The 25,531-nt window shown below is 32.1% G+C and overlaps 3 protein-coding genes and 1 long non-coding RNA gene across 9 annotated transcripts; 2 read left to right on the top strand and 2 right to left on the bottom strand.

The window, feature by feature from the left end:
* Positions 1 to 455: 455 nt before the first annotated feature.
* Positions 456 to 4,111, top strand: LOC132909886 (lipase maturation factor 2-like). Its single transcript, XM_060965082.1, has 11 exons — positions 456 to 603; positions 771 to 930; positions 1,040 to 1,223; positions 1,314 to 1,415; positions 1,839 to 2,032; positions 2,113 to 2,291; positions 2,390 to 2,639; positions 2,722 to 2,927; positions 3,001 to 3,241; positions 3,353 to 3,569; positions 3,658 to 4,111. The coding sequence occupies exons 2-11, from the start codon at positions 837 to 839 to the stop codon at positions 3,935 to 3,937; spliced, it is 1,947 nt and encodes a 648-aa protein (XP_060821065.1). The 5' UTR covers positions 456 to 603; positions 771 to 836; the 3' UTR covers positions 3,938 to 4,111.
* LOC132909919 (uncharacterized) lies at positions 3,352 to 4,653 on the bottom strand. Its single transcript, XR_009658641.1, has 2 exons — positions 4,552 to 4,653; positions 3,352 to 3,474 (listed from the first exon to the last, which is right to left on the bottom strand). It is a non-coding gene; the product is annotated as an uncharacterized LOC132909919 (long non-coding RNA).
* A 1,616-nt stretch (positions 4,654 to 6,269) lies between these two features.
* Positions 6,270 to 9,188, bottom strand: LOC132909877 (snRNA-activating protein complex subunit 4 homolog). Its single transcript, XM_060965044.1, has one exon. It carries the CDS (start codon positions 9,027 to 9,029, stop codon positions 6,441 to 6,443), a length of 2,589 nt encoding a protein of 862 aa, XP_060821027.1. The 5' UTR covers positions 9,030 to 9,188; the 3' UTR covers positions 6,270 to 6,440.
* Positions 9,189 to 9,589: 401 nt separating this feature from the next.
* LOC132909866 (uncharacterized) lies at positions 9,590 to 25,367 on the top strand. 6 transcript variants are annotated; one of them, XM_060965016.1, is made up of 14 exons: positions 9,590 to 9,747; positions 9,841 to 9,989; positions 10,604 to 10,719; positions 10,824 to 10,957; positions 11,045 to 11,156; positions 11,256 to 11,459; positions 11,543 to 11,646; positions 11,741 to 11,873; positions 12,127 to 12,733; positions 12,820 to 13,162; positions 13,253 to 13,391; positions 13,754 to 14,003; positions 14,179 to 14,226; positions 19,620 to 25,367. In XM_060965016.1, exons 1-14 carry the CDS (start codon positions 9,605 to 9,607, stop codon positions 22,244 to 22,246), a joined length of 5,109 nt encoding a protein of 1,702 aa, XP_060820999.1. In that variant the 5' UTR covers positions 9,590 to 9,604; the 3' UTR covers positions 22,247 to 25,367. The 6 variants fall into 6 exon arrangements, with proteins under 6 accessions (XP_060820999.1, XP_060820998.1, XP_060820997.1 ...); XM_060965015.1 differs by having other exon boundaries at positions 9,802 to 9,989; positions 13,253 to 13,382; XM_060965014.1 differs by having other exon boundaries at positions 9,802 to 9,989; positions 14,182 to 14,226.
* The last annotated feature ends 164 nt before the right edge of the window (positions 25,368 to 25,531 follow it).

The raw sequence follows: 25,531 nt of genomic DNA, 5'->3' as shown, positions 1-25,531 counted from the left end.
ATTATATATATATATATAAGGCAAAGGTCAGTCTCTAGTATCAGTATCGTGATACTGTTTTTTCTTTGCATCCCGCCTGCTACTCAGTCGAATACACGATAACATTAAGAAAAGAGAGAAAAAAAACGGAAACAACCGGTTCGGACTACATTTACATGATGGCGTCTCGCAACGAATCCTAACTACTTGATTGGAGCGCCTTACTTCAGCAGGTGATCAACATCGTGCGGTCACTAAGAGTCTTACCCCACCAGGAGAATTTTCAGTCCTGTGTATACCACTGTTTGTTAATCTATCTTATATGTATGCAACACAAGTTCTAGTCACGACCGTGGTTCTTATAGATACTAAAGTTGAGTTAGTGCAACACTTGGTCGTTTGGTGCAGCACTTGCACCAGCAATTCAACCTACGGGCGTGAACACTCTCATTTCCTCTCTGATACTACTAGATAGTAACGTCTAGGAAAAAACAATCGAAATCTGACAACTGCTCAAGTGTTGTATCACTTGTATGTTATATCATATATGTATTTAGAAATAAAGGTTACGTATGTGGATTACAATTTGATGAACAATATTCTATCAGATTATGAAATAATAAGGTAACTATATCTATAAAATAGTAACTATGTTTCAGAAAATATTTATAATTATTAATTAAAAGATTAAAGGATTAAAGGATTTAAATGAAATTTTAATTTTATCTATACGCACATGTATACATATACGTACATATGTACATATATATACATATTGTTTCATATTGCAGATCTCAATCATTACATTCGAATACATTTTAATCTCTTGAAATAATCCTAACATATAGTAATCGACGATGGTTCAAGTACGATATACACGTAATTTATTTTTACGAGGAATTTGTATTATATATCTTTTTGCTTTTCTTAGTTTTTATATACAAATACCGGGTGAGTACAAACTGAAAGGTTCAAAATAAATAATATTTATTTTACATTGTTACATTATTACATTCTTCCTTTTAACATTTATTCTTTTCTTTTTCTATTTGTGATAAAGGATTATATGGAGATAATGGCATCCTACCAGCTAGAACTCAGTTGGATCTTAAAAGTCGTTCTCCTTTATTTCATAAATTAAGACAGAAACCAACATTACTGTGGTTTGCTCCTTATCTTGGGTTAAATATAGAATACATGTTAGATGTATTATCGCTTGTGGGTGTTGCTCTTTCCTTCGCAGGGTAATGATTGATCATTTCATTGTAATTTATATAATCAAAGTGTATGTATACATAAATGGTTATACTAATGTAAATATTGGTTATTTTCAGATTTATATCACAAAGATTTTGCATATCATTGGTATTTGCACTACTTTGGTCATTATATTATTCTTTGTATCAAATTGGTCAAACATTTATGTGGTTTCAATGGCAAGTAATATTTCTTACATTTGTTAATACTTGTGTCATATATGCACATTACATAGATGTATATATACATATAACATTATAGACAACATACACACATATACATATGCAAACATATACACATATATCTATAAAGTACAGAATAATATATCGATTAATAGTATTAATTCAATATGGATCAATTGTGTTAATTTATTTTTGTTGTTTTCCGAAATTGACTTCAATCAGCACAAATATATGTATAATATAATATACCATGGTTTAAGCAATTTCTGTTGGTATAAAGCTACAAGATGATTACAAGTTAATTAATAGAAACATATTGTAATTATGTGTAACATAGTTAGAAAAATATAAATCAATAATTCCATAAACCATATAAATCATTTATGATAAGCTTATAGATATTTTTGTATACTTTTACAGGGATGTACTTTTATTGGAAGCAGGATTTTTATGTATATTTGTAGCACCATTCTGCTATTCTCAACGTGGAAAACTAAGTACACCAAGCGATGCTGTAACCTTTTGGACTGTGCGTTGGCTACTTTTCCGCTTAATGTTTTCCAGTGGAGTAGTGAAACTTACTTCTGGTTGTCCAGTGTGGTGGAAATTAAATGGTATAATATTTTGTCAAATATGCATTTACACTATAACCAACTGAAAGAAGAATATTTAGTTTCTTGCAACAATGTTTCAGCTTTGAATGTACATTTTGAGTCACAGTGTATACCTACTCATTTAGCATGGTACGCACATCATTTGCCAACATGGTTTTTACGTTTTACTACTGTGATTGTCAATATTATTGAACTTGTCATTCCATTTTTGTTCTTCTTTCCAAACAGAAAAGTCAGAATAATTGCATTTTATACACAGGTAAATGTATTTGATCAACTGAGTCATAACTATTTGTATTACCTAATGCTTAATATGTGACGATTGTTTAATAATCTATATTAATTCTATTTCTTCAGGTATTTCTTCAGATACACATTATAGCAACAGGAAACTACAATTTTTTCAACTTTTTAACCATCTGTTTATGTATCTCTTTACTTGATGATCAGTTTTTTTATAAAAAAAAATCTAAAAATGGTACTTATAATATCATAGAATCTTTTTCTACAATATTATGTATCACAGTTTATGGAGGAATTTTTTATGCAACATATGTGTATTACAATCTTAGAATATCTGATAATTGGACAATCCAAAGTGACATTGGTATGTAGATATCTTTAACAAAAGACACAAATATTTTTCTTAATAGTTGCCATTTCTTTTATTATTTACTTCATTATTTCAGCATTTACGCAAAAACAATTTGATTATGTTTTATCACAAGCAATCCTGGTTTCTATCTCCATCGGCATAATATCCCTCGCATTTACAGTTGTAAATGCATTAGTTACATCTTTACTAGCCATTAAAGGAATACAAAATAAAATTATGGCAACATTCGTTACGAGTCTTTATACAGCAGCAGTTTGTTTTATCTTTGCTATAAGTATTGTACGTATGTACCTGCTATTATTATGTCTCACTGTTTATGTTATTTAATATTCATGTTCATAATGTTGCCTAGGTACCATATGCCACCTTACATCACAGTTATAATACAACAATACCAGTGCAACTAAAACAGATACAAGGGAAAGTCGAACATCTTCATCTTGTAAATAGTTATGGATTATTTAGACGTATGACCGGAGTAGGAGGTAGATTAGAAGTAATCATCGAAGGAAGCAATGACATTGACGGGCCATGGAAAGAATACGAATTTTTATATAAACCAGGAAATGTTAATAATTCATTACCATTTGTTGGTTGGTCATTTCGAAAATCGATACTTTATACCTTTTTTCTTATTTCTAAATCACATTATTAAACATCTTTAAGAATTTCAATTAATTATTATTAATCTTTATTGTTTTCAGCTCCTCATCAACCACGGCTCGATTGGCAAATGTGGTTCGCTGCGTTAGGTACTTATCATCAAAATCCATGGTTAATGTCATTAGCGTATCGCCTTTTGAGCGGTCAACCAGAAGTGTTGGCTCTAATGAATAACATAAAAAACCCATTTGCCGAAAAACCACCTAGATATATTAAAGCTAGTCTTTATCGTTATCATTACACTCCATGGAGTCAATCGTAAGTATTTATACGCATGTATATCTTCTCAATTATTCTTAAGCTTGATAGTCTTAATTATTTTCTGTTTCATCTTATTTTTTATTAGATGGAATAAACAAGCTTGGTGGACGAGAGAAAAAATCGGAGAATATTTTCCAATATTTAGTCACGATCATCCACCGCTTCTCGAATATTTATCAAAAATGAAAATTATTCAAGATAAGCCGACGTTCAAAATAACAAACGATTCGTTAAAACTATTCTTCGATAGCATTAGGTCTCTGGTTTACAGAATCGAAGCAAGCCTTCTCTTATGGGGAGTTTTTACAGCAGGTTGTACAATCATCATGACTAGTTACAATAATTCAATGTTAAAGAAAAAGTAAGTATTTATCTCATTTTTGTCATGTTCTCAGTAAAAAATAATTCATAGTTGGTTATGTTTATAAAAACGTGCTTGTGTATAGTCGTAATCAAGTTTGGTTGTATCATACATATAAATTATTTCATAAATTATGCATATATTATATTTTTACGAATACATAATCATCTGCTCAATACATTTTTCTTTCTTTTTTTCCATACATCTTAATCAAACATCTATTGATCATATGCATCTACATAAAATTTAGAAAAAGTGTGTGGGAGGGGGGAGAGAACGAATTTACTGAAAAAATATACAATATGTTTCCTATCAATAATATTGTAAAATATCTGTACTAAATTTATAAGTACGTTTTTTGTCGTCAAATTTTTTATACATGTATTAAACCGTTTTACTTTACCTTATTGAAAAATGATACATATATATGTTCTATGATATGTCCATACATACGATAATACTCTAAATCGAATTTAAGTTTAAATTGAATTATTTGTGATCTATTTTTCTGAATGTATTTCTTTTAAGTAATTATTGTAATGTAATATAAGTGTATATAGTATGTTTTGAAATTTGTTGTGCATTTAATAAATGAATACGGTCAGAAAGTCCACTTACAGGTAGATTAAAAAAGGTATATGTTTGCATAATGTAGTTAGTATAGTAGCTGTGTCACTCTCTTTTCTTCCTCAAGTGAAAAGAACTATTACATTATTACAATAAAAATAAATGAAATCATTTCGAAAATTTGATCAATAAAAAATTTATGCCATCAATTAATATTTGAATTTTTATATTTCTTATTACATTTTCATGAAATTATTACTAATGTATAATGACCTGAAAAAAGAAAGAAATATTGATTCCTTTCTTTTAATAAACATTTATTTCGTATAATACAATTCGATTTTTATAAAGTAAAATACTTGAAAGATACAATTATTCTACATAAAGATTATCATGTTAATATCAATATATTAATCAATATACTAAAATATAACTAATGTAGTATAATAAAGACATAGGGTTAAGAGGAAAACATAATTCAGGAAATATACGATAATTGCAGAGAAAGAACCTCTCGTTAATTGCATGGTTTTCATGCCCACCACAGAGGGGAGGTTCCTCCCAACCGTGCGATAATGTTCAACGACCAGCTACGGTCGAGTAGTATAACATAATTTAATATTAGATATGGTTGAGACAATGTATGTGAGTACTAATTCAAAAGCGGAATTTTTTTATTTTCTACACTTTTTAAATTCAACTTTTACTACCATATTTTTGAGATCTTCCTGATTAAAGTGAGACCAAACACGATATAATTTGAATTATATTTATTTATTGTTATGTAACTATATTTATTAATATAAGCAAATATACGCTAAATCATATTGTATTTGGTACCATTTTAATCAGAAAAATGTAACAAACATGTTGGTAAAAGTTTCACTTATCAAAAATAAAAAATAAGAACGTCTGATGTTTGAGTTAAAGGTCTCAGCTTATCGCGGGTCTTTAATATTTGACAAACACTTGGACTCTCAGTCCCCCGTTATCTTACATTCGAGTTGTCCTTTTCCACGTTCGATACGTCTAAGATCTCAGTTTTCAGAAAGAGAATCGTTTCTACTTTTACATAGTTGCAAAACTTGGGTCCCGATTTTTGTGCAATTATGGAATGTTTCCTGTTATTCTAACTCATAAGTATGGGTAAAAATCACTTCATATTCTTCCCGCTTCATCTCTTTCTAAAAAAGATTTCCGACTTATTATATATATTGGTGTGCTACAGTTTATAGAAATGAATACTGATAATAGGAATAGATAAAGATTTACACGGAGAAGAATATCTCATTATCAGTCGCTTCTACGAGCCGCTATTCAAGCGACTGTACGATCTCATATATGGGGATACACAAATTGTTAAAGTCCATAGATATTGAAAAATTTGCAGAAGGTAGCATCTAAAATTTACAAGCTCCCTTTAGCAATTGTTTAAGCTTTTGCATAAAAATACTTTGAGCCTGTAAAAAAGAGGACTGCCGCTTCTTTTAACCATTGTATAACAAGCTTCTCTCGATAGAAATGTGTTCAAACATCAAGCTCACATTCGCTTAACTTTAATTTCTTTTATCATTTACTATCTTTTTTCACACATTTTTACCAAGGAAAAATGTTATCAATCTAATGGTAGCAGTTTCATAAATAATATAAAAACAGAAATTTCGGAAATATCCCCATAAATTAAACCGTAAGCCAGAGAAAAATATTTACCCAAAAATTAACATAGTGCTTTAATTTAGTGAAATGAAAGTTGCTTTTATTTGGAAGCGTAAAACTTATAAAATGGATTTGACGCACGTAAGGCATAAACGAAACTAGAAATCTTTGTTGCGCCCTTAAAATAAGAAATGGTCTAATATCCTAAACTGAATCCTTATATTATATCCTAAAATTCTCGCTTAATATTCGTTACTTCTTTGTTTTATGTTCTACTAATGTGTCTAATATTTGAGACGTCTCTTTTTTGGTGGAATATCTTCGAACAAAAATGTATCCTCTACATAAACTTGTGGCAATAAGATATTTGACAGACCTAATGGGTACTTAAATAATTGTTCTAAACGTGTTTCCAATAAATTAAATGCTTCTTGTAATTCGTTTGATGGTATAAAATATTCATCAAGAATACTATACTTTTCATTTAATCGTTTCAAATATGTCAAGTTTTTGAAACTTATCAAAGTTGCATGGCTAGCATACATAATAGATGTATCATGGTTTTGAGTAATTTCTGTGGTACAGTTAGATAGACATTTGCTTTGAAATTCCACATGCTGAGATTTGTAACCATCGTCATTTTCATGAGATGCAGCGGTGTCAATGTCAAAACGAACGACTGATTCCAATTTTTTTAATGTTTTGTCAGTTGAATTGTTTCTATCGTTGCTATTATTGGTACGACATCGATGTTGTAATAATAATTTTGTTAAAAATGTAGAACAGTTTTGAGCTTCAAAGGCTGATTCACTGCATTTTGAATTATTAACTTGAAAGGAATGAGCAAATTTTTGAAATTGTAATTCTTGTTCATCACCACCGATGTAAGAAGCTATAAGCTCTGATGTATTAAAGTCTGTAGGTAGTTCGAATACAAATTTATTGCTTCTATCTATATCATAATCGATACATTTCTTTAATTTCTTCAATTTTATTTGCGAATCAAAAGGACATGGAGGTAAAAAACAAGAATCTTGTTCAGACTCATTGCGTTTAAACATGCGTGATTTGTACTCCTCTACAATTTGAAAGTACTTTTTCTTATCGCTTTTTAGTTTTATATATTCCCTTAATGAATGCAAAAGCTGTTGATCTCTATTGTTTAATTTTTTATCAATAATGTTGTTGGATATACAAAGTTTGGCATTCAATGCTTGTAAAATATTATACAAGCTTATTGTATTACATTCCAACTTTTCCACGTTATGAAGTTCCCGCCTATGTATCAATTGTTCTGCTTTATATTTTTTACGAAAATAGTCAATTAACTCTTGATCTATATTCGTAATATTATTATCATGATCTTCATTGATAATACTATTATTAGGTTTGAAGATATTTTTACAAAATTCTTTTCTTTGTTCCTTGTTTTCATTTTCTGAACGTTGTACTCCATTGTGTAATTGATATTTATGCAGTTCAAGTATAGAAACACCTCTCTTAATATATTTTTGCAAAGCTGTGTATCTATGTCTTAATTGAGTCCTAGTTTTGCACGAAAAGTTTTTAGCTATTACAGACCAATTTGGACCAATGCACTCAAAAAAATGAAGTAACTTTGTATCTTCTTCAAGCGTCCACGAAGTCCAACTTTCAATTTGGTTAATGGTTAACGTTTGATAACGATCATGTAGTTGAATGGTAGATCTATTAGGCATTAATGCAGCTGATATTTTACGAAAGTTAGTACCATATTTAGTAACAGCATCTTTCAAGATATCGTCCTCAGTTTTAGTAAATCTGCCTTTAGTTAAATATGGTGATAAGCTGTATGACCATCGAAAATAAACTTGCTGCTTAGTTCTATTTTGCATCCAACTAGTTACATTGCCCCAAGGAATAAAGTCACCAATTTGAAATATTTCTACTAGTTTCAAAAGTCTTTTATCTTCTTCATTTTCCCAAATGCAATGGACTTTAGGTAATCTTTTTCTTGTATTATATCTGATAAGACATTGATATGCGCTACGATTTGTATTCAATTCTTCAGCAATTTTGTCCCAGTTTTGAAATTTATTCTTTTTTACTATTCTCTTGAGTTTAGTAATTTCTGACTTTGTCCAATGCTTCCTGTTGATGTTAGGGTGAAGAAAAACATTCCACATGATACGACAATCAAACGGAGAATGGACATCTTCAAAATAATTAGATGATATTTTAAACCAATCAAATTCTTTTTGTTGTAATGGCTTGACTGTTTGTAAAATGTCTGTAGATGAAAATTTCTTTTTCCCGTCTTTGCATTCCTTTCTCCCTTCCGCTTCTTCTTTTACCGCATCTAAAAGCACATCTCTTTCCTTTTTAGTCCATGCAGAAATTTTGGGAAGATTTTTGAGCTGTAATTCTTTATAGCTCTCCTTCAATATTTCATCTTCGTTATTGGAAGCAGAAAAATAATTTTTATCCTTAAAATAAGGCATACCGGCATTGCAAATTGAAATTTTTGTATCTTTAGCTATATTTTTTTTTAAATTACATTCTATCACTGCTAATTTTTTTTGACATTTTGTAAGAGCTAGCATTATGTTACTTTTTAAATCCATTAAAGAAGAAATTATCTGTTTGTTATAATCTAACATATCATAGCAATTTTCGATACTACATTCCGTAAAGTCATCTTTGGTTTGACATTCTTTTTGTACACTTATTCGATCTTTAATAGATTCTTGTTTTAAGTTATCGATTAATTCAATATCATTTATTTCGTAATTATTCTCAAAATGATTTCCATCTTTACATTTGGGAAATATACTTTCTAACAACATCTCGACTAGATCATTATTTTCGTCACCTTCGTTGAGTACCGTGTTCATTACGAACGGATTTATGAATGATTTCGGTATTATTTATCAATTAACAAATTACACTTTCGATCAACATTAAATTCACGTCAATTTATGAAAAATAACCATACCTATTATTAATATATTTACAATAATTGTAAACAAATTACAGAAGATAAAATATGAAACATACTAAAAAACATAGGTGTTAAGACTTTGAAACTCCGTGTATTTATATTTACATACGTAAATAAATGTGTCGATGTAGTTTTCAAGACGTGTTGTTCGACTATTCGTGCTGCTTTTCTTTCATCTGCCTCAATATGTAAGTAAGTACAAAAGTATTTTGTAATCATGATGATGCTGGTTAAGTTTAACGATTTCGATCACGATTTGAAACACATTAAATATTAAATGTTAGGTTAATCGGAGTTGATCGGAATTTTTCATTTAAGACAGTTCTTAAAATATCACTGCACAACAAATAATGTACGTAGAAATGTATACGAATAAATGTCGATTTGAAACGAAAAATAAAAGTATTAGGAAATTTTGACATTCGACCGGAAGTCGTGCACATATGTTTACGATATAGGTTGTGTAAAATGGTGCATGCGCAGTTTCTACGGCCTGAATATGTCGGCTGGGTAAAATACGTTAACTGTTATCATGACTGGAACGATTTCCTTTCGTTAAGTTCATTGCTGTTAAATTATTACGAAACTGATCGTAACTTAAAAGTTGAAAGGTACGAATACGATAAATATTATTGATTTAGAAAGTCAAACTCGCCATATTGTAGATTAAAAAATTTAGTAAAGGAGGCCTTATGTCAACTCAGTTCAACATTGAAGGGGCCGACGACGTGTGCCAATATGAAGAAGCTGTTTTCAAAAATCGAAAACACGTCGAAGGAGCCTAACAGTTACATAGGAAAAGTTTTTGTGGTGGGACGTTACACTGTCACTGTCGAAGACATCCTAGCCGAAGGTGCGTCTTATTATCAACCTTGAATACTCATCACCCCTTTCCACTATTTCATTTGTCTGTTCGATCATCTTATGCTTCCCATATACAACTCGTTTATAGAAAACAACAGTATAGTTCATTATGTGATATCGAACATGAACGTCGAACATTAACCGTATTAAACTAAGAATAATTAGTAGTAATGTATATATACTGTTCGATATTCCAACTATTTTAGTTAGAACACTCAAATTCTACATTACATTTATATTAATTTATATATACATAGAGAATCTATTGATGATATTTACATTACGTGAGTGTGAATTTAAAAACTTGTTTTATATATTTATATGTTTTCTTTGAAAACTTTATTGTACCAGATCCTTTAATTTGTATAAAAGTTAATCAAGTGTATACTTGAATAAAAATATGATATCTTTAGATATGTAGAGGAGATTGTGAGTAGATAAGCACAACTAGTTAGTCATAAGAAATTCAATTGAATTTTACATCATATTGTAGCAATAGTCTGGCTTAGGTTATATATTTTTGCAATTTTAACATCTATTAATATTTGATATCTGCAATCTATCATGACTACATAGTTATATATTATAATAATATCATTGCAGGAGGATTTGCTATTGTATTCCTGGTAAAATCTTCGAGTGGACGTTATGCACTTAAACGCATGTATGTTAATAACGAACATGATCTCAATGTATGTAAAAGGGAGATACAAATTGCAGTAAGTTTTAGATACTTTTTCAACTGAAATAAAATTTTTTTTCGCATAAAAGGAATTGAATTTAGCTTCTACCTGTAAAGCTACATTTGTATTTTTATTTTCAGAGTAACTTGAATGGTCATAAAAATATTATAGGATATTTGGATAGCAGTATCACTCACATAGGTGGAGGAGTACATGAACTTTTACTTTTAATGCCTTACTGCAAATCTCAAGTTTTACAAATGATGAACAATAGGTTAAAAAAATGTGTTAAATAAGTCTGAACAATCACATAAGATATAGAAGAAAATTCGCAAGTACTTACCGATTAAATTATTTACAGGTTACAGACTGGATTTAGCGAGTCTGAAGTTCTGCAAATATTTTGTGATGTTTGTGAAGCTGTATCTCGACTGCATCATTGTCAGACACCGATAATACATAGAGATTTAAAGGTTTGTGTCTATCATATGATATATTTGTCAGTTATGCCGATAATTCAGTAGCGGTTTTATAATATCCTTTTATAAATATTTGCTTAAAATATTTTTCAGATTGAAAATATATTATACTCTGATACTGGCCATTATGTATTATGCGACTTTGGTTCTGCAACGGCAAAAATTTTAAATCCCAGTATACAGGGAGCGGCGATAGTCGAAGAAGAAATTAAAAAATACACGACTCTCAGTTATAGAGCACCTGAAATGGTTGATATGTATTGCGGAAAACCTGTTACAACTAAAGCAGATATATGGGTAGAATAAATTAAGAATTTTCAATTTAAACAATTTATTCGCGGAAAGAAGCAATAAACCAATAATATTTCATAAATCCTTAGGCATTGGGGTGTTTGTTGTACAAACTTTGTTTCTTTACATTACCATTCGGGGAAAGCACACTTGCTATTCAATCGGGAAATTTTACGATACCAAATCATTCAAGGTTTGTGTTTTATACATTCATATTTTTTTTTCATACATTTTATTTTTGATCGTCTTACATAATAAAACTATTACAATTACTTTACATCATACAGATATAGTAGAAGCCTTCATTGTTTGATACGTTATATGCTCGAGCCAGATCCTGATAATCGTCCCGATATTTATCAAGTGTCTGTGATTGCATTCCAAATTCAGGGAAAAGAGTGTCCAGTACAGAATTTACATGTATGTAAATGTACTTATTTATTAAATATTTGAATATTTTATTATATTATTTATTTTATATATTTATTTTATATATTATTTATATTGTGTATTTTATATTATTATATTATTTATTATCAAATTCAATTTGAAATTGTTATATTTTTCGTATAATATGTTATAAATATAATGTAAAATGCAGATTTATGTTTAGACATATCGTGGACATATCGTGCATATTGCATTTTGTAATGATATACTTTTATTCTTTTAGAAAGTTCAAACACCAGTTTTGGAATCATTACCTTGTCCGCCTATGGAATCTGAAAGTATAAAAAGATCATCATTAGTGAAGACACCAAAACCGACTCCAGTAACTACTGTTGAGGGTACGTCAGTTACACCAAGACAACGACCAAAGGGGCAGGCTGTGAGCACAGGTCCGATAAGTCTAAGCGGTCAGATCGTGAGTCAAATATCTGGTCAAGGAACTCAGCCTCAGTCGCAAAGTTCTGTAGGAAATACGATTTCGTATGTTCAAATGGGTCAACAACTTGCTTCGTTAAACGCGTCACAACCTTACTTAGGACAAAATATGCAAGCAAGTGTTCAGCCATTACCAGTAAACACTCAACCATCTGCTCATCAAGTGTCAACGCTCACTCAAGTTTCGCCTCAAGTTTGTTGTACTACGACTAATCAAAACGTTCCCTTTGGACATCAGTCGCAAATCCAAAAATCACAACAGAGTCAGTCACAATGTTCTACGATTAGACGATCTCCTGTAAGTGTTCAAGATACCGTAGGTTCATATTACTTTGATTCACCAGTGGCAACAAACGTGAATGAAGAAAATCTAGAGGCGCTATTTCCACCATCTGGTAAGAAGATTTATGTGCAAAGATTTCTCTAACTGTTTCTTCATTAGATTAGATTGTATCTTATTTACTTTATTATATTTGTATAGGTTATCCAGATCCGTTTAAAGATGATAACAGAGCTATGCCACCACCCGCAAAAATACCACCACCTGTCGCTCCTAAACCTTCTAAAATTCTGCCCAAGGCAAATGTTTCTGCTAATTGTCCACCTCCAAAATTTACACCTGTTAATTCGTTAACATCGAAGCTAAATACTCCAACGGGGCCTAATAAAGCTACTCCTGTAATGGTACCAACTTTACCGAAACCAGTCAATAAGACTGAAAGTTTAAGTCAAAATATAAGTTCAAGTACCTCTCCGCCCGATAGTCCGACACTCTCCTCGGTACGTCATAGAAGAAATGTTAGCGATACAAGTGCTTTTAATAAGTAAGTATATATTTTTTTGTTCCACAAAACTAATTTATATCGAAACGTTTGCAAAATTTATAGAACACTTATTTGTTGTTTGTACTATAGAGCATTTGCAAGCGAAACAACACAATTTCTAGCACCGTACGAAGCTTCAGTGAAATCACGTTCAGAAGATGCTAACACTCCTGAAGTTCTAACTGGTGTAAGACCTTGCCTAGGATCTAGTGCTTCGCATGTACGTATTGTAAGTACATAAACTGCACTGATTTGTCTTAATAATTTTCTTTAATGTTCATTTGGTATCTATTATTTAATTTCAATTATATCAGTATCGTTGCTATTATCATCATTCTTATTACTATATGCTGAAAAAAAGTTTATTATATTACATTATATGTATTATATTAATAATATATTTAAACATTTTTGGATCACGAATTCATTACTATTTAAGTTCATTAAATAATTTTAAATCGTTTGAATTATATAATTTATTGTTTTTATTTTCTGTATAGCACCCATCTTAAAAACATACAGGGTATACGGTGTCAATAAATATTTTGATATATTTGAAATCACTAAACAGTTGATAATGTTTCTAATTAGGGCGAACTTTCAAGCGTAACTGCTACTGAAGGAAGATCTTTAAGTGCGGATGTAGCAGCTTGGAATCCGTTTGAAGACGTACAACCTTTCAACCAATTAACTGAAGATCATATTTTTGGTGCTGAGTTTGATAAAATTAGAAGGGGCAGTAATGCAAGCATCGCTGGTGTAAAAAGTCGCGAAAGCCTCGTTATGACGTATGCAGAATTACCAGAAGATCCATTTGAATCTGCACCTTTTAGTTTGCCAAGTAAGTACGCGTTGTGATTAAATTCATCTTTAGTCGAATCTGTTTTTTGAAAAATCATCATTATTAGTTGTAACATAAATTAACATCTCTATACTAAAAGAATTGATATCTTTATACTACAATACTTTTTTGTTGTTCGTTTAACATAGTTGTAACATATTGACGTATTTTTTAGCAGGAAAGAAGAACAAAATTGGATCAAAGACTGCCGCACTTGCTGGAGGTAATGCATAGACTGCTTCGTATACATTCTTATTCCATTTGCCTTTTTCTCCTTTACGAGTCTGTATACAGCAGAGTTTTACAAATGATACGTAATGTACGTAAGCGTATTAAGCATAATCGATATTTCGTAATCTTCCTTTTCTTTCTCTCTTCTTCCACCCCCTTCTCTCACTCTTTAAATCACGTTCCACCAAGTCGTAATTAAATAGTATACTCAGGGCTGTATAATTCTTCCTTACATTTATGTACAACTTTTTAAATGTAGATTTTTGTCAAAGACAGCAAGACTAGCTTAAGTCGAATTCGCTGTCTAATGTGATACGAATAATGTAATTTATAAAATGATATATCGATACGTCGAGGAACAAACGTTGCAAAGACGAATCTCTATCAAAAATTATGTTCCTAGATAGACGCGTTTTAAACCTATCTACTAACTACTTACAAATTTATTAGAGGATAATGTGCACATGGAAAAACAATGTGTACAGACTTACCATCTTTCTTGATCTGTATGCTTGAAGATTTAAAGCAGAAGGATAATATAAAATAACTTATTCTTGGTGTACATACATTGAAGACGATCGCAGCAATGCAATTAGGCATGATTATTCTTATAGAGTTACACTACAGCTTTTCGATTCAAGAAACGATCAAGTATTACCTGTGATGATGTAGGAAAAGAGATTTGATTTTATTAAAGCAAGGATAAATTATACACAATATAACAGAAAACAAGAAATTTCTTTATTCTGTTTTGTCGTTAACACTCTGAAATCATATATATATATACATGATTATGCTATGTATGTAATGTCGGGTACAGAACAAAATTAGTTTCAGCTGGGTCATGACGCACATGATAGAACAATAGAACAATAATGTGTACAAATTCCTTGCAATATACAGGAATAGGGCAGTGATCCGAAACGATGGTCGATTCGAGAACAAAAGAAACGAGGAGAGATAAAGTAGGAAGAGAGAATATTAAAAGCAAAACAAGTTATTAGAAGATATTCAACAAGGGTTTGTGTTAGGATTTTCGACCCATAGATAGGAGTCTTCGCAGACAGAGTTAAGAGTTAGTCCGCTTTAAGCTGAACTATAATTTCTAATAATAAATGAATAATCGTTATAAAAGTTACCATCATTTCGTACTAACTTAGCGAATTACCAAGATAAAGATTACATAAAATTCACATTCTAATTTGTACGATATTGGTGTCTTTTGTAAGATGTGTTTTTAATAATTGTTCGAATTACCAAAGATAGAGGAATAAGTTTTGACAAATGTCTGTTCTATCACGTACGGTGACGCGAAGAAAAGTAGGGAGAGGGGTGGTAGAATATATAATATTATTGTATAGGCAAGGATGAATCGTTAAAGGAAGAAAAACTGAAACATTACACGAGAAACGTGTGTAAAAATTGTAAAGATCGCTGTTGATAAGTATCGATGATGGTTATTGTTATATACGAGGTGAAAAATTTGATTTTGATGTTTGCGAGACACAGAGAGAATTCCGATGTTGCTATATTTAACGAAGGGTTTTAAAGATTCGATACGTTGATGTCGAGCTCACTTTTTCGTTGTGTGCATTCGAAGGGGAAAATTTGTAAGATGCTAATCGCGATCGTTGCTGCTATCTGATGTATTATTGTATTATTCATATGTTTATTAAGTAATACACTTAAAGTGTATCGAGTGGTGTTTCTCGTGGTTGTATATCTGTAGATAAGTAAAAAGATTACAAATATAAGGATTTAATAAATGGTGGCGATAGTACTGTCCGTAATAAAATATTTCACGTTAGAAACAATTTCACGATACTCGGTTTTCAATTGTTCATACAATATGTGTTACAATATACTTTAATTTGATTTTTATGCCATGAAATTACACAACTATGTACGTATTTATGTACATATGTATATACCTATCCGAAACAAATTTCAATGTTTATTCATATATATAACTCGAATCATAAATTTGAGAGATTCCAAATAGAAATATACATAGGTTAAATACGGAATTGAGACGGAGAGTAAATGTATATTACAATATCCATTCGTTGTTACATATTATTCCTTTTAACGAATTGTACACGTTATAGTCAAGTAATGCGATGCATTGTAATCTTTAAGTAAACCGTAATTTTAATTAGCGTACTACAGGTATACGTGCATAGACACAATTAATTTTTCTGTTAAAATAACAGTTTCGTAAGACTAAATAACGAATGAGAGATTTATAACGCTATAAATATGTGTATACATAGCCATATATACATATACACGCAAGCGTGCACGTACATCAAGAGACACATGTTTCACGATGTCAAAAGACAAATTTCTATGGTATTGAAGAACACAGTGTGTGTAATATTATCTATCTACTAGTTTAACAAACTTCGATCCACATAGTGTACAATTTAGAAGGGGTTACGTGAAGTTAAGAGTGCAGTGAATGACTTTACATGAATTCACGGGTAGATACCTATTTTTTTTTTTTTTTTTCATTCATACATCTCATTCATCTTTTATTGGACACGTATTATTACTATTAATAGTATTTTGGTTTTAAAGCATAAACAAATCGGAAAAATGAAAAAATTAGGAAGTATTAGGAAACTGTCAACCAACGCGGCGGTGAGTTAACAATAAGCGAAAAGAGGCGAGGGAATCCTTTCTCTTCTTCTTTTTCTCTTTTTTCGATTTTCTTCCTTTTTTTTATTTCTTTCCTTTCCTATCTATGTATATATATATATTTCCTATATATATATATATATTTATATGCCGTAGAACTTGGTTTATTAGTGAATCTGTCGTATAAACATAGGAAAAGCAATTCTGGTAATAGGAGTTCTCTGATGTTTCTCGTTATATATTTTTTTTCATTTATATAATAGGAATTTACGTTCAGATAAGTGGATTTATTCGGTAAAAGTTTATGTAATTAGGCATTATGTAATAAAAATTTCGTGATATAATCGGCTGTTCATATAAACGGAGTTCTACTGTAAAGTATATTTATTAGATTGCTTTTCTGTATATACAGCTATGTATAAGAATATAACAATCGATTAACAACTCCACACTAAGTATTCACATACTGAATTTCACTTTGTTTCATGTTTTTTTATTTCTTTGATACATTTCTCTCCATTTTTGTCTGTGTAACATTCCTTTTCTCTTGTACATTTTATTCTCGTACTTATCCTTTTTTCTCACGTTATCTATTTTCTTTCTTGTCTTTGATCCTCTATTTTTTCCACTTACTTACTTTTTGCTTACATCTCTCCTTATTCTCTTTATAATTTGTGGAAACACGTAGTACATATCTGTATCTCCGCGTATTTTGAATATTTATATGGTAGTTCTACCATAAATCTTGTAGGTAGTTGCGTCTTGCTTTTCGTTTTTAACTAATGTTAATGGAGAAGCATCAAGTATTTTTTCTTTATTTGTATAGCTAAAATGTCTGATCGTATCGTTTGATAAGCACGTATGTGATTCCGAGCAAGTATTTCGCTAATTTTTGTCTTCACGAACTGCAGATTATATTAAGATGTAAATAGAATAGCGGTATATAGTTGATCGAAATGTTTCTTTAACGTGATATTTTATTGCCAAGTCATTACCATTCAAAGCCAATAAAGACTCTTCTCGATAGGTTTTTCCTTTTTTTTTTTCCTAATATTTTTTCATAATTGTCGTTTTTCGTCGTACATATTTGTATTTTATTTCTCACTGTCTGGAACACCCTAATGAGTTTGGGAGGCATATATAATTAATTTTCACTGATTTATCAGTTTATACGTTCGCATACAGTAATGTACTATTCGTAAAAAGGCATTAAAAAAGAAGAATTTGTCCCGTGTCGTTTGCCTTCCATTGTGTCTCTGTGTCTTCCGTTTAAGATTTGTGTATAAGATCTAAGTTTTAGATTGTTGTGATGATAACGATGACACACAATATGATTCAATTTGTTATTGTTCCGATACATTTGCTTTGATCCATCCATCCATTCAATACGCAATATAACGAATCGCACTATGCATTTACATGCATTTTAATCACGAATGCCAAATGACGAGCACGTAACTCGAGAGCACCATAGGAGGCTGACAATCTTGGACATCTCGTATTCGCTGTATTAAGATAATGTTACAGCAATAAACATGTAAATTACCATATAGTGTATGGATTATTGTTTTTTTCGAATGTAAAACGCAGCAATTCTTTGTCCGAGCAAATTTGCAGCAATTCTATTTCATTCTACATATAATAGAAAAATGATAACATAATTGATCGCAGTATCGCTGCTAGTATTGGGTTGATCGCTTTTACGCTAGACACATGCAATAATATATCATCGAATCATGTTACCTTGACACAAAGATCATTACTGCGTTTTCTTACATATTATCCTTAACCCCCTGAATCTGATTAGGACTGTTCCAGACCATATGGTGACGGTATGAAGTAACACGGTGATGGTAGTAATTAACGTTGTTTAAAATAGAAAAATGAGGGACAGTTGCAAAATAAAAGCGGGGCTGATACCGAGAAAAAAGGAGGAAAAGAAAGATGATCAGGAGAGAGGAAGGAGAGGAGGAGGAGGAGGAGGAGGAAGAGAGCAGATAAAAGAAAAGGAACGAAGAAAATAAATACTAAAGCTTAATTTATAGTATATCTGGTATCGTGTAAGGAGTACGTTTAAGCATTTTAGAAGTACACAGTGCACCGACTGTAACAGACCTAATCAGAGACAGAATAGGCTTAATATGACTATTTATTATACAAGCCACTTAAAATGTTTGATTGTTTTCTTCGTAGTAAGATGGATGAAATTGTTTTATGCGAAAGGCAATAGCAAATATATATATATATCGAACATGTAATTAAAGAAGCAGTAGGATTGCAAAGCGCAATGTTTCCGTTTATCTTTCATCATTACGAATGATTCATTAAGAGGTTGATAACATATATGAATCGAAATAACGATACAATTAGAATGTATTGGTATTACGTTAAATGGTTTCTAACATATTTGCGCATATATGTATATGTAGGTAAGTACAAGTTAGTTTCTGCTGTTTTAAACAGAAACGTGGGTGACGGGACGATTTTAGCAAAAGAAACTATGAATGCCGATTATGTACATGACTCTATTGGTAAGAAATATCAATTATCTTGCTGCTATCGTTTTTTCTTCTTTTTTTTCCTTTTCTTCTCTCTTCTTTTTCCTTTTCTTTTTGTTTATTTGTTCCTTTCGCCAGACTGACATCATTACAATACGGAAATCGATATGTTGTCGAGTCGCGACGAAAGTTGTTAGAATTAGAAAAGATACGATAACACAAGTTATGGACACATTCTGTTTTTCAGGCAAGTCGCAATTAAACGGTAGACCAAGAATACCACCGAAACAATGGAACCCGGGATTCGAGCGCCCCGAACTGGACCACAGGATGACAGGAAATAATCCTTCTATCTCTCCACCATTCGTTCGGGTGCCTCTAGAAGATCGGTCTAAATACGAAAAGTTGACGTTCAACGCTGGAGATGTATCCAGCGATAGCGACAAAGATTTGTCGCAAGAGCGAATTCAACAAAAGAGAAAAAGGGCGAAGAATGCGATACGTAGGAAGAGGAAAACGCAGAATGTGAACAAAGTCGTGGGTGATTCGACAGGCTCGGCTGGTAATTCGAAGACGCTCGGTAATAACTGGCGTAATCAAAGTATTTGTAACAGCGCCATTAAATTGAACGGTATCGGTGCTAATGGCTACAGAAAGTATAATAATATTCGAAACGGAGGTAACAAAGGAGAAATACAGGAGGAAGGAGAGGAGGTGGAGGAGGAGGGAGAGAGCATGAAAAAGGAAGAAACAGAAGGAGGAAATAAAAGAAGGGAGAAAGAAGAGGAAGAGAAAGGGGAAGCTGAAAAGGACGAAGACGAAGAAGAAGAGGAAGAGGAGGAAGAGGAGGAGGAAGAGGAGGAGGAGGAGGAGGAGGAGGAAGATGAGGAAGAGGAAGACGACGATAAAGATAACGATGACATAGATGATAACAATAACGACAACGACAACGAAAAAAGAACTAATGAAAACGATGAAAAATACGAGGGAAGAAATGAAGCAACTGCGGAAAGTATATATAGAGTTTGCGGTTCTCTTCATCATTCGGAAAGAAGCGTTGTTACTACGAGCGAACAAGATTACAGAACGAAGAAGTCGAAGAAGTATTATCGAGAAGAACGATCGTCGATTAGTCCGGTAAATACGGATCCAGTTGTCGGGCATCAATATGGAGAGAAGCCTCTTTTACTCGATGACGAACTTGATCCGGAACCGAAACTCGATTACTCTTACGGCGATCCATTCGTTATGGATGACCGGTATGGGTCAAATTATCAGTCGTTCAACGACATCGGTTCGTCAAAGAGAATCGAGAAGACGAAACTCCTGAGCGACGTATTATGGAAATCTGACAAAGACGTCTTCGCGTTAGCTCCGTTTCCAAAGTCGTCCAGCTATTCGAGAAAAGGTAACGATTTTCAAGAGAGTAATCAATTTAAAAACGTAGCTCCCGCTATCTTTGACGCGACGGCTCCTTCCGAGACGGTGACGGATGTAGAAAACAAGTTGCTTTCTACAGGAAGATGTAATTCATCCTGGAAGTGTGCAAATGTCACGAAAACAGAGGGATTCGCGAATATCGATTTGCTATCCGGAGAAACGCAACGATCTCCGGTTACTAAGGCAATCTCGATTGTTCGCCGAAACTCTGAACGGAAAAGGAACACGATGCAGAATCAAATAAAGGAAATGGATCAAGATGATGAGATTAAAGCGGGAGGAGCAGGAGACCGAGAAGAAGATGTAGAAGAAGATAAAGCGAGAGTAGCGATAATCGAAGAAAAAGAGAAAGAAGCGGAAGAAGAAACAGGAGAAAATAAAGAGAAAGATTTATTTGGTTCATCGCCGTTTAGTCCGAGCAGTTTTGTGATAAATTCATTTGATTTCAACAGTTTACGAAACGTTACGGAGCAAACACCGAAACAATCGGCAAAAATGACGTTTACGAATCAAGAAGAATCGTACAATGATTACGCTCAAGCGTCTGTCCATCCCATTCAAGCCCAGCAATCTTCGCCGAACGTTTGTCATTTGAAACAAGCTATCACTACTGCTGCAGCGGCAGCATCATCGACTACAAAAACAGTATTGAACTCTAAATTTACCGATGTCTCTGCGAATAGCGATTATTCGCATACATTTTTGGATGCTTCGAAAGATCTTTTTGGTTCCATTCCGTTCGACGAATTCGCATCTTTACAATTAAACGATGAAAATAAGAAATCAGAGACTCGCATGCCATTTGTTCAATTATCGTCATCGTCATCGTCATCGACGCAACTACGCCAGTCGCAGCCACAGGAGCCGAATTTCGTTGGCGAAAACTTAGACGCTATGCTATTAGATAAAGCGCAACCGCCGATCGCTGATCAAGCAACATCTAACTTACGAGAGGTATATACGATTAAATCGGTTCATCATACCGCTCGAATCACCGTTCAAACAATGAACAGCGTGTCGAAACCAGATGTTGTATCGGACATTGTTTCACCCATGTCACCGGAACCGTTGGTGGTTACCGATGACGATCACCACGATATGCCAAGACATAAAAAAGAAAAATCTAATAAATCGGAGAAGTCGAAATATCATTTGATCAGTGAGATTCATAGCGATATTAGCGATGTACTGTCATCGTCGAAGCTAACTCATAAAAGTAAGTCGACTTGTTACGGTAAAAAAACACCAAGAGCGAAAAAATGTTCTGCCGTTAGCACAGCTGCTGGTTTCAGTAACATGAGCTTCGAAGATTTTCCGAGCGACGAGAACGAGGAAAGACAGATTAGGAATACGAAAATCGCGCCGTTCGAAGTAATAAGAGAACCTGAAAAACGATTCGGTTCGTTGAAGAGGAGAAGCAACCCTTTCACTTGAGACTCGAAAATAATGTGAATAGAAATTAGCGTGAGTCTATCACACCTTTCGAAAGGACATTATATTGACATCGATCCGCGTAGAGACTCGACGGTTACATTTTTTCATTTATTGTCAAGCGAAGTGCAAAACACTGGAGAGAGTAAATTTTACAAAGCGATTTATTTTATCGATATTTGCATCGATTTACATTTTGTAATACTGACACTCTCTGTTATTACACGCGGTCAACTTTCCTTTCCTCTCGTTTCCCCTTTTGCTTCTTCTCCTTTTTTCCTTTTTATTGTACATGTATAAAACGTTATGTGATTTGTATATAATATCGTACGTACGTATCGTACGTAGTTGTAGTTAGCGATCGAAAAAATAAGCAACAAAATTTCGTTCCATCTTTGTAACGATTCAAAAAATATATTCTGTTATGGTTCTCGTTCCATTTGGAGAATCTTTGCTTTAAAGAATAATCTCCTATATATTTACCTTTCGATTAAAATCATACGCTGGATCAATGTTGCTAATATATATCTTTAATCGATATATATAATTAATATATATATAATTCTAATCAAACTCTTGAATTCTGTGAGAAAATGGAATATCGTAAAAAGAGAAACAAATAAGAGTAAACAAAAAGGTAAGACAGTAAGGGGAAAGGAGAAAGGAGTCGAATAAAGAAAGCTGATGTATCTATTTTTGTAGCTAAGTGTTTTCACTATGCTTGAATAGCTTTCTGCTACTGCTAGTACTAGTACTACTACCACCACTCCTACTCCTACTACACTACTCCTAGTCCTACTACTACTACTACTACTACTACTATTACCTTTACTACTACACTACTTCTGCTGCTACCACTACTATTATTATCATGATCTGTCAGATCATAGAAACGATGCAATATTTCGTAGAATAGAAGTACAATGTCAAAATGTGGTCAAATGATACACATTTTTAGTTAACTTTCTGTTGATCGTTTATGTTATGTATCCTCTGATCTATATACTACTTTTACAAAAAGCCAATCTTAAGAGAGAGAGAAATACCGAATTACGTTGTATGCTATACATCATAAGTAATGGCATAAAGAAAACGAACACCGAACATGTAATGGAATACGAATGGAGAAAATATTTTTGAATTTATTTCATTAACGCGCGCGTGTGCCCACCCCCTTCCTTTTCTCCAGACACGCGTTACCAAGTAAATCTACATCGCGATGCAAGTTAGTATATGTATAAATCTGACAATTATATACATATACATATACTACATTAAACTTGATAGGTGCACGTGCAGCTTAAAAATTACTCAATTAAACATACGATCAACATAGTATCTACGAACTGAAGAAATCTTTTGCTGGTAACAGTTTTTATGTACATATGTATACACGTGTATACATATAACATAATATTAACACATTCCATGCGTAAGACGTGAACGTACGCGTCATGGGAATTTCTTATGTTTTTGTGAATGGCACCTGGATAAATGGATACATGTTACAGAAAAATCGATTTCCGCCACTAGAGATCCCCTTCGATTTTGTGTGCTGCATTGAATGTGTTAATAAGATCCTAAGCAAGTTGCGATACATTAAAAAATTATCGCATATAGAGAATGATTTTAGAGATTAGTAAAGGCTACATTAAAACGAAGAGGATCGGTGGGTAATTATATAAAAAATTATCTTTCTATGATATCCTTTAAACACTGGTATAGCATTGCCTTCTTTTTCTTTCTTTCTATTTCGGATTATGCAATAATCGATCATTTTTCCACAATGGTGAAAATTCTATGACTTTTCTTGATGCAAATCTATAAGTAAAAAGATTCAAGCTCTCGAAGTATGATAAGTAACAATTGCGATATGTCATAACAATAAGTGTTTGATATATAGGTGTACGAGTGAAAATGCTTAGGGAAACGCGCATTTGAGGATGTTTGAAAAAATGATGTTCGCAAAACGCACTGTTAACGCGATCATCGTGGCTGTATCGACAATGGTATAAAAATATCTGCTCAACGATCATCTCATTCTTTGCGTAGTCGCTGCAAAAAATACAATACGTTCGAAAAATCGGTCACGTTGTAAACATATTATTATTATTAGTGTACATGTCGCTGCTACGGAAACAACGATTTTGGGCATTGTGGCAGGAATGATCAGTATGTGCTGAGATCAAAGTTGTTTCAAGTAGGTTTCAAATAGAAGATAGAATTTATAGTTACCTTCTTAGTAAATGAGCTACGATTGCAGCCGCAATTTGAACACAGTCCTGATAATGAGTGCCGTAACTCGATGCGTTGATTTATATTAAATCTAAATAATTGATACATCTTAAATCTACGACGATTGTAGCGTAAATACTGATTGTACGAGTGGATGAGTGAAGAAGCGAGTAAGGGAGAGGGGGAGTGATAAAGTAACTATTATTGTAAATATTAATAATATAGTATTACTCGCCATAATGGTAAAATTGGAAAAGTAATTGTTTTAGTATAGCAAATATATTTAATGTTTTCTTCTATCATTTTTTTCCTTCGTTTGTTATCGTTATCATAACGTTTAAGGAAACATTACGTTATTGTAATGTTAATTAAGTAAATGCATCGAAATTCTTTTCCATCTAGTAGTCACAAACAAAGAGACAGGATAAGGGAAGTAAACCAGACAATATCGTAAAGATGTTTGTATAATTATTGTGTATACAAGACTGTGTAAGTACACATTTATATACATTTCTCATTACATGCTTACATGATAATATTTCGATTCTTGCAAGAAAGAACTATAAAATATAGTCCTTAGAATAACATATATACATATATTATGAGTTTTAAACTTGACGAATTTGTAATTTTCGGGTGATAGGGAAACTGTTTAATTTAATATACAAATTTAAAATGACATAATATGCCTTGCAAATATTATTTCTAAATATGTATTCGAAAATGTTAGTTTTTCCGGTATTGGAATATTAAATATGACAAAATAAATTAATAATTTAAAATATTCTTGGTATTTTTATCTTAATTTTCTATTAAAATTAATTCACTTAATATAGGTGTACGTATATTAAAGAAATGTGTAACTCTATATTTGTATTTTTTTAACGAATATTTTTTTAACGAAAAATAACTATATTTTGAGCATGTTGTCAGTTACTTTAATAATCTAATAATTAATGATCCTGGTCCACTGTTGTCATACGATGATTAGCACACTTTAAAATGTTCAGAAATATGTTATCTATTGTGTGCGTCCCGTACTAATAAAAGGAT

The sequence above is a fragment of the Bombus pascuorum genome, chromosome 8 (genome assembly GCF_905332965.1).
Source record: "Bombus pascuorum chromosome 8, iyBomPasc1.1, whole genome shotgun sequence".
Classification (NCBI taxonomy): Eukaryota; Metazoa; Arthropoda; class Insecta; order Hymenoptera; family Apidae; genus Bombus; species Bombus pascuorum.
The sequence above is the reverse complement of the archived record's forward strand: the minus strand, read 5'-3'. Positions and strand labels throughout refer to the sequence as shown.